The sequence below is a fragment of the Penaeus vannamei genome, chromosome 29 (assembly GCF_042767895.1).
Source record: "Penaeus vannamei isolate JL-2024 chromosome 29, ASM4276789v1, whole genome shotgun sequence".
NCBI classification, from domain to species: domain Eukaryota; kingdom Metazoa; phylum Arthropoda; class Malacostraca; order Decapoda; family Penaeidae; genus Penaeus; species Penaeus vannamei.
In genome coordinates, this window is record NC_091577.1 from 16,090,879 (window position 1) to 16,100,878 (window position 10,000).

Below are 10,000 nucleotides of genomic sequence, written 5' to 3' on the forward strand. Positions count from 1 at the left end.
ACAGATGAGATATGTAGGATTAGTAATCAACTCCTTTATGACTAAGCATTTATGGAGCCTTCTTTGTGTAGATACAGTTAATAAACTAAACTCACAGTGTGTCGAGATTTTTCTTTTCTTTTCTTTTCTTTTCTTTTAGCAGACTCTATTATTTTCTGCAGTCTTTATGTGATTTTTTTAACCATCAACGGAGTTCATGCTTATAGATTCTTATCATTGAATGGTTCACTGACACACATTCAATGGCCAGATATGTGCCCACTGATTTGCCTGCCGTACCCGAGGAGTGTTGGGATCAAGCCTTTGACCTAGTTATGTTATCTCGCCCATAACCATATCACTATTCTAAACATAACCTATGCGTAAAATAGCAACAATTTAACTATTATGTATACCAATTACCATTGTGCACCAGAATGTATACCTCTACATTATGAAGGAAATGTCTTAAATACATTAACCATAAAAAAACACTTATGTAGAGCAAGTTGCCTTCTAGCCATAAATTATATACTTTTTCACTAGGGGAAGGGGGGACTGAACGGGTTAGAGGTATTAGTCCTCTTTCCTGCTTTTGAAATATCAGAGAGGAATGATCAGGAAGGAAGAGAAGACACTCAAGACACACAGGAGAAGGCCCAGTAGAGTAGAAGGACACTCAAACATATAGAAGGACCTGTAGGGTAGAAGGACACTCAGACACACAGGAGAAAGCCCAGTAGGGAAGAAGGATGTCTAGGAATAGGATGGAATAGCTTTCTATACCCTTAAAGCTGGAGAAAAGTTGTCAAACTGGCAGATATTCTAGTTTACATTCACTTCATCCCATTTGTACCAACATTGATAGTTTTTTTTCAGGTTTTACTTTACTATTGTTTGTGGCCTTTTTATGTACATATAGATTTTTTATCCAGTTAATTTCTGTATTTTGAAATTATTAAGTATCTATTATAATTATACTTAGCTTTTTAGATCAGAAACCCTATGTGAATTACCATATTGTCCATGTGAAAAAAAAATTTTTTTTGATTTTCATATTACCAATTATTATTTTTAGCACATTTCTCTAATCAGTGGTGTCTTTCAGGTATTGCCAATGATCTTCTCTATGATGCTGATATTGGACCAGCAATAGCACCATCAGTTGGGATGCCTGATCTGCCAACATTTTCCTTAGAAGTACCAGACTCACAAGTTACAGCTGCAGCAACTTCCCTAGAACCCCCTCCACCACCACCACCAGATGTGACCTCAAATACTCAACCTCCACCTCCACCACCCCCAGCTTCCACTTCTCAGCCTCCATCACAGATGCCACTTGATGGTAGTAGTGTTGCTTCGCCTCCTCCACCTCCACCCCCTCCTCCTGTGAGTGGAGCACCACCTCCTCCTCCACCGCCACCTCCGCCTCCTCCTCCTCCTCCTCCAGCTTCATTAGCATCTGCTCCTGGGGACGCAAGTGGAGAATCAGCAGCGCCAAAGGTATCACTCACGATCATATTGCAAGGGAAGGGATTTGCCAGTCAAAAAGGCATGGATTAGTATATGATAAGTAAAAAGATATATTGAAGTTCCAGTGGCATAGTAAAAATGGTTATAGGACTTTTTTTTCCGCCTTATAATTGTAAGACAAAATATGGGACTTTAAGTGCAGGGACAGCAGGAGTACATCCATGCTTAAACTATCCATAGTAATATTCTCTTACAGAGATAAGTGTTATTATTTCATGTTCATTTATAAATGAGACTAAATTGATCACTTTGCTCTGGATATATTAACTGTTTACTGGGGGTTTTGTTAGTTTTATTTACACAAATATGTCCTCACAAACACTTTATCACTAAGGAATCAGTTAGTAGGTCTACCTGACCACACCAGTTTACCTTCATTTCTTCAACTCTTACATAAAATGTAAAATTTCTAATATTGTAATTGAAGGTATTATTATTATTAATGACATTATTAATAAAATACCATAATTAACAATGCTGACAGTAATCAAACTAATAAAACTTTTCTTTCAAGAGATTATAGGAATAGGGTAAAAACAGGTGACATGAGGTAAGCCTGGTAATGGACTCAATGGTGATTAAGCACTTATGGAGCCACCCGGTATAAACCAAATTAATAAACTAAAATCACAGTGGTTAGTGCATATATACACATGCTTTCTCCCAACATCAATGAATTAATTGTCTTTGTGGCCCTATTCCTTCTGAAATCACATTGCCATATAGAATTCACCAGTGGAAATAAATATCATAAGTAATTCATATTGAAATATTGAAAATATATGTATTTTAGTATGTCATGCACAATGGATAATATTAACAGTATCGATATCATCTACCACTTTTCAATATTATTTCATTCAAACAAGCAATTATCAGCCCAAAAGGAAATGTGTTTTTGCATGGTTAAAAGTGGATAAAGTATTAAGATAAAGATTATTATAAACTTGCATTCAGTTATTTAAATAAACACAAATTTTTCCTATATAGAAGTGAGCATATAATCAGACCATTATTGACTGTGTAATTTATATTATATTTGATGATATTCTTTGATAGACTTATTGTTATGACACTACATCTTCTCTTGGTCTATGTCTGTTAGCAAAACAAAGAGAATATATAAATCCAATTACCAAGAAGAATGAGGTAAGTGGAGGCTTGAAATCCAAATTTGAAGGCTTTCTGCTTCCCTTTGACACCGACAGTCTCACTCCACTGAGACCTAAAAGACTATGTTCTGTTGCCATTACTATATCTGTATCACTCCATGTCATCTGTAAACTGAAATGTTCAGGGACAGATTGAACATCAGAGAGTGAATAAACTTCGACACAAAATGAGTTTTGACCAGCACATCTCTCTATTTCCAGTTCATTTAATTTTTTGTTCTCTTTCTCTCTCATTCACTTCTCTGCCTCTCTCTCTTGTTCTATTACCTGCTCTTACCCCTCACTGTTTCAGTTTTGTTCTTTTTATTTCATTTTACTCCCATTCTTGTCACTCATTCTTTCCGTTATGTAGGGCGTACCTGAAGCAGTGACAACTGATGCCCGCAGTAACCTCATGAAAGCCATCCAAGAAGCAGGCGGGGCAGGAAAAGCCAAACTTCGCAGCAGCAAAGATCGGAAAAAGGAGACCAAGAAGAAGGAGGTAAGTGGAGACTTGAATTCAAAATTTGAAAGCTGTCTCCTTCCCTTTGGCATGACATGTAGGATTACTTTACATAGGACACTGACACTGACAGTCCCAGTTAGTGACTTTGGTATGGTCTTTTTCTTCATTGTTTAGATCTTTATTGTCAGTGTTATACCATTGTTATCATCCACATTATTGTTATTATATCAGCATATCCAGCATTATCAATATTGCAGTCTCTTTTAAATATTCTTCAAGAGTGGCAGCATATTATATGATTTCGCATACTTTTTGCTTTACAGGCTGCTCCAGCAGCAGCTACAGGTGGTGACCTCATGAGTGACCTCTTCAGCAGACTATCCCAAAGACGGAAAGTATGTAATGGCAGAATGTTGACAAGAGACTTGGTGTTTACATAATTTTGTTCTGAAATATGTGTATAACATAATTTTATTACTATTATTCTGGTAAAGTTCAGTTTGATAGTTGTGTTGTAGGTGAACAAAACATTGGTATCCTTTTTAGTTAACATCTTTACTAATTGCTGTATTGCCTTTAAAGGGTATATCAGGAGCACCAAAACCTGTGACTGATGAAGCAAAAAATCCAGGAAGAACTGAGGGTTTGTCAACAATGGAGAAGATGGCGGCAATCATACCTCCACCACCTCTTAATGAAACAAATGATGAGGAAAATAATGCAAGTGACGGTGATTGGGACTAGTTTGCTCAAGGCTAATTAGATCACTGACTTTAGATATGGGGTCCTTTGTGCATATGCAGGGTCATTTTATATTTATACTGATGATATGAATGTGATGTATGCACGTATGGAATAGAATATACAAAACAAATGTGATATACTTTATTGTAGAAAATCATTGCTAGATTGATTTTAAAACCATTCATTATGTTTTTGTTTTGTACAGAATCACTTTTTTTCCAAATTGCATACGAGAAGGTTAAAACTGAGTTACTCTTGCATTGTTATGAATACAGAGGCTGATTATTTTACAATTGTAATTTTTGGATAAGGCAAGTACGCTGGTTACCTCAGGTATTTATGGATTAGTAGTCCAAGAAAATCGATTATATTGATTCACAGTGACAGTGTCTATTGTTTCCTTCCTATGTCTGCAATATTAAAGAATAGCTGTAGTCTCTTAATAAAAGGTCATACAGCTGAATATTGTGCAAATTTGAACATTTATGTTATCTATAGATTCAAAGGGACCAATCGTTGTAATCTTCAACATTTATTCTTATATCTGGTATGTCTGTCTTAATGTATTTTTCATTTTAAATCATAGTTGTTTGCATAGTTAGATTATATTTATAATATATTGCTATATATTTCTATCTCGAATATATGAAGAAAAAAAAAATTTGAGTCATACATACGCGTTCTTGAAGCATGATTTTAGCATATTGTCCATTGCACTGGATATGTCATAAATAATACTAGAGAAGTCATACATGACTTTCAGATATATCCTTTGGATAATAATAACTTCTTGACTTATTTCTGTCTCTATATTTTCTGTCAATGTTTATTCTTAAATTTGTTCCTTATTCACCGCTCTACCAAAAAATTCAGTGAGATTATGTTATTATTATTGAGCTATGATTCTATGTATTCCTGTGTTAGCAAAATGTATTGTGTGATATTTCAAGGTTTTTATCCTTATTATGCTTACGTATTGCTTAAATGCAAATGAACATTGTGATATTGATAAGAAATATCTCAGTGCAGGTTAAACAAATACTCCTGCTATCATATCTTTATCTATATCTGCAGTGTCTTGATTTATGAAATTAAAATCAGGAAATATGCTTATGAATATGATTATTCTTTTTTTCTCACTCTGATTATCTCAATAATAACTTTTTCCACTTTACTCCCTGCCCTTTGTCTGTAGTAGATACTTCCTCTCCTTTTGATTTAAACCTAGAAAAAAATTAAATTGAAGAAATAATATGCTCATTAAGAACCTCCTTCATTATTTAACTAATTTTTTTACAATTTTATGGCTACACTTTACTGTTATTGTGAGGAAATGTTATATTTTTTGCAACATATCCAGCACTTACTTTATCATTTCACATTTCATGGACCATCATAGTTTGTTTGCAACTTCTTTAACAAACTAAGCCATTGTGTACCAATGCAGGACAACTACTACTTACAGATGAAACACTGAGGGTATATTGTAGAATGTTAAAATTCTACAATTTTGTTAAATACAGTATCTTTTCCTGAAACAGCAAGGTAGTGAGGAGAATGAACTATTAGAAATCACCTCTCAAATTGCTAAAATTAGTTAGATCACACATATCCTAACACTTACATTCCCAATAGTCAAAACTTTGATCTCTATCCATTCATGCAAGTAATGCAAGCATCCTTCATGGTAACATAAGAATGCCACCACTGGCAATTCTCTTTCCCATTCCAGAGTGGGATGGCCACATCCCTCAGCAGGTTTGGGGAAAGATGCCCAACTGCTTGACAGCAGCCAGGGTAGCATGCAATCCACGAGCCATTCAATCACCGCTAGACATCAGCAGTTCAGCAGATATGCCACAGATACCCACTGCTTTCCCAACCTTCAGCTTGAAGATTGCTTTATTGGATTTTGTTAGGATAGGAAGCATGGTCTAAAGGAGTACTTCTTTAGACCTTGGATATTAGGTACTGGAATCATGCAGCACCCAGTCCATGATAACTATTGGTGGTTCAACCAGAAAACTCCTCTAAATACCTCTGAGATGATGAAGGAACTACAGTTGGTTTTTGACAGAGATTTCAGTAGCTTTCTTAGGGGTTGGTAAGCACAAAGGTTATTTCTAACATTTTTTTTAACCTCTTTTGCAAGATTCCTGATATGCTGCTCCTTGTCCATCCTCGGCATTGTCAGGAATCAATGAAAGTTTCAATCTCCTGTTAGCCAAACAATGTAACATGCATCCATTGTCTCTAATATTACCTGCAAGACAAAGTTCTGCCTTGTTTTTAGATAGTTATTGATGGACTGTTGAATTGCTTCTTGCATTTTGCAACTGACAGTGCTACAGGGTCCATCAGAATGTATAGTGCTATGAAACGATTGGAGATAGCCCTGGCAATGTTCATATAAAACATCCTAGCTGGATGGACGTTTTTTATGGCAATTGTGTGGAATTCATGATGAACAGATTGCAGCAGGAACAACAAAGGGAAGGGCAAGAAAACACATGAATATGCCAGAGGCCTTTTCGCTATAATAGCGAAAAGGCCATAGCGATAAGACATACAAACAGATGGTTTGGTCTCAGTCCTATTACAAACTCTTTGACAAGAGTTACCTCTACTACTGAAGGCTAAAGTCTACTGTAGTTACTTGTGTCTACCTCCTGTAACATTGCTACAGCCTGACTAGTAGTAGGTTTAACCATCCTCACGAAGTATGTTGCTCCCAGTTCTCTCACCTCTATGAGGGTGGACACCTCTATATTCAGTTTTAGTCCCTTCGATAGTTATGGTAGTTCCGTCACCCTAACACAGACTGGATATTCCATGCCCCAACCTGGATGGCCGCCCGTCTGAGGCTAAACATCCGGCATTAACTCTAGGCGGGTGCCACCTCTGTCACCCTCACTTACCCGAAATAAAAGTGGAGGGAAGGTTACCCGGATGACAGACTATCAATAACCATCCATTAACAGTAGAGGGCTAAGGGGCAGAGGAGGGTATGAAGAAACGCCACTTAGCCATGGCTCCATACCTCTTGTCCTCCAAAATCCCCTACAATTTAGCAATGTCTGCAACGGCCCTAGTTACCATGGGTGGCTACAAGAAGGCACTGCAGACATCTCGATTATGGATAGGCTATGTACTGGAAGAATAAATTTATGCTGAGGTGCTCAATTTTTCTTACTAGGCACTGGGCTGTCCCCCCTAAGTATATATTTGCCAAGGGACACACCCCTACCACCTGTCATTACTTTTATTATTATTATTTTCTGCCTAAATTACATCCATGTAACACTAGTTGTAGCTTTAAAATGCCCCTAAAATAGCTTTTTAACTTGATTGTCCTCGCTTCGTCCCCCCTGACAATAGCGTGTAATACTCTGCTGCAAATAGATATATCAAAAGTTAAATGAGCCAAAAATATCAAAAAGAAAAAAATAATAATGTACTTTCATATACCTAAAACTCCAAATCTTGGATGCTTCTCAGATTCTGACATAGCTCAGAAAGCGTGTTTAAGGAAAAGGGTTTTTAATTCGCCATTCTGGGAAACAAGGAAAAAAGGAATGTCAAAAGCCCAGAGCAGATAAGAATGGCGTGTTAAGAATGCCCAAAATCTAATTAGCAGAATCCCATGCTTCATGCATTAAATGTCTGAAGATAAGTGTGAATTACAAAGCCTTTCATTAAATTTCATTTAGTTACCTAAGGTTGAGTTAACTGGTTAAAATCTTAAAACTTTGTCATGATTCGTCACGATCCCCAAATGGAGAGGTAGCGTTCGTGTCTAGCAATCTTGCCGACCTGCGTTCGATCCCACGCGCTGCCAGTGGATGGTAACCCCGGCCATTCCATGTACACAGGGGGAGATTTAGAAGCAAGATAAGACACAGCATGTCACAGCAAAGAATATCCACTGTAACAAATGGAATTGATACTAAGTCTTTATATTTGGGAAGTTGAATTTATTTGTAGTAATGCAGTAAAGCAAAAATGAACAAGGCTGTTACAATGTTTTTTTGTTTTTGTTTTTTTTTAGTGGAGACCTACCGGTTACGCGATTTTCTCTTTTATGGTGTAGTAAGCAGCTCTTTTAGGTATATAGTAGCACCAATTACCATGCAATCTTTTGGCGAAATCGTTTGACAAACGTATTTGTTCTTAGGAGCTTATCCTTCCATCGTTCCCCACGTACTGTACTACGGCGTTATTAAATATTCAATTTTTGTGATGATTAATTACTAGCCAACATACGCATCCAAGTACTTGAAGCATCTTAACTATTGTTGGAACTGGTGAAATGACTGGCAAAAGCAAGCATTTTCCTGGCGCGTTGATATACTGCCATATGATGACGTAATGAATATTAAGCAATACCAGCAAATACTCATTCTTTTCTTTTCTTCTCTTGTTGCAAACTTCTCAGATTAATACATGTAATATCATTTTATTATACATTGATGGAGGTATAGCTCACGTTCACATTGGCTATACCTTGAGGCGGATAAGATAAGATACATTTCACTTTGGTCTGCCTGACTTGGGTTAGGATTTATAAGTATCTTGGGTCAGGTTATGTAGGTTTGCCTTACATATATCCACTGGTACCTGCTGTAAGTCACAATACCAGTTCGGTTCACCTAGATTTCAAAAGCAATGATAATGTCGTTTTAGATCACAAGTTGACATTTAAAATTTTACTCTGATGCACGTGTCATCAAAACCAGATATTTGTTGTTTCTGTCGTTTTATTGAAAGTTGGTATTACATGAAATTCATCATGAAAGGTAGCGATAATTGTTCTTAACAATGTTAAAATGTGTTATACTTACCCATAAGTTGTGGAATAATAATACAGCTAACACAATCAACCGTTAAAGCAATGAAAGAAGATAGCAACCAGTAAAAGAAACAATGTCCTATCGAGTGAAAAAAAACTTCAAATCACACAAAAAGTGCCTGAATATCATTAAGCTTTGGCTAGAAGTCGGAGCAGCAAAACTTAAACAACTCACTATACAGGAATCCATAACTAAATAAAATACCGAAAGACAAGTGGCATTTACAAACTGGCGTCAAACAGATTGAGACCCACGCCTGTGGATATTAAACCCGATGCAATGATCTGGTGCTGCTTCACCTCGTACATCTTCTCGGCCTCTTTGGTGAGACCTTCCTCAAGGTAGTGACAAATCTAGAAGAAAATGACAATTGCTTTATGATTTCCTGAGAATATGCTCAGTTCTCTCTTTTGGCAAATACAAAGCATGCTGGAAAGGGAACGAATCAAAAAGTATAGTATAAGGTATAGAAAGGACCGCATCCAAGATTATTTTTAATCCGTTAACTCCCTCTCTTGCCTCCTAATTATTTAGTTTCGGCCATACCTAATTTCCTCTTCAATATCATATGAAGGAAATCTTGACGATATGTTCATTTGAAATAAAAACAAATCGCAAAACAGATCTTTAATCTTACCTCTGCATCTTGCGTGCAAGTTTTCGAGATAAGCCTGTTCCTCAACTTAAACTTATTCGAGGAATCTCTGTGGATCTTGTTAAAAGTCTGCTGCAATTTGCTGTACTTATTTTCACGTTTAGATGAATGAAGCTGGCCCTGTAGGGTAGAAATGCATTCAAATATAAATGTTGAATTAAATGACTTTGCTACAGTACTTTACAGTTTATTAATTATTTACACTGAAGTCCTGAAACTATTCACGGAAAAAGAAATTCTCACCTTAGCATTTACATTAACTTTGCCTCTGAAGTCGTCAATCTTTCCTCCACGTTGCATGTACTTTTTCAGTGTGTCAAGTCCTTCTTCCCATTGGTTATCACTCAGTTCCTTTAGGTATTTTGCCATACCTGGGCGCTCCCAATACTGACTGTCATACTGCTTACTCTGGGTAGGAGAGTTTATTTTAACAGTACATCTATACCTATCAATCTACATCAACATCTATATCCAACATGCGTGGAAGTTACAAACTGTATTTGCAATCATAAATATTACTGCATTGTTCTATGTACATTACCCAACCAAAATATCGTAACTATAATACGAAATAAGGATCAAAATTATCTTGTAATTTGCGCACTTACTGTATACAGATAAA

The 10,000-nt window shown here is 36.5% G+C and overlaps 2 protein-coding genes across 6 annotated transcripts in view; one reads left to right on the forward strand and one right to left on the reverse strand.

Moving 5' to 3' along the window:
- The window catches only part of LOC113830156 (WASH complex subunit washout), a 14,637-nt gene extending 9,655 nt beyond the window's left edge, over positions 1-4,982 (forward strand). For all 3 annotated transcript variants that reach the window (XM_070142325.1, XM_070142323.1, XM_070142324.1), the window contains 4 exons: positions 1,088-1,482; positions 3,037-3,165; positions 3,453-3,524; positions 3,712-4,982. In XM_070142325.1, the coding sequence (XP_069998426.1) occupies positions 1,088-1,482; positions 3,037-3,165; positions 3,453-3,524; positions 3,712-3,873 (758 nt within the window). In that variant the 3' untranslated portion in view covers positions 3,874-4,982. The remainder of the gene's footprint in view (positions 1-1,087; positions 1,483-3,036; positions 3,166-3,452; positions 3,525-3,711) is intronic.
- A 3,630-nt stretch (positions 4,983-8,612) lies between these two features.
- LOC113830149 (ferritin light chain) overlaps positions 8,613-10,000 on the reverse strand; it is a 3,686-nt gene continuing 2,298 nt past the window's right edge. For all 3 annotated transcript variants that reach the window (XM_027383353.2, XM_027383354.2, XM_070142329.1), the window contains exons 3-6: positions 9,987-10,000; positions 9,622-9,786; positions 9,361-9,498; positions 8,613-9,076 (exon numbers count right to left, since the gene is read on the reverse strand). The exon at positions 9,987-10,000 is cut by the window's right edge and continues 75 nt beyond it. In XM_027383353.2, coding sequence (XP_027239154.1) covers positions 8,945-9,076; positions 9,361-9,498; positions 9,622-9,786; positions 9,987-10,000 — 449 coding nt within the window. In that variant the 3' untranslated portion in view covers positions 8,613-8,944. The remainder of the gene's footprint in view (positions 9,077-9,360; positions 9,499-9,621; positions 9,787-9,986) is intronic.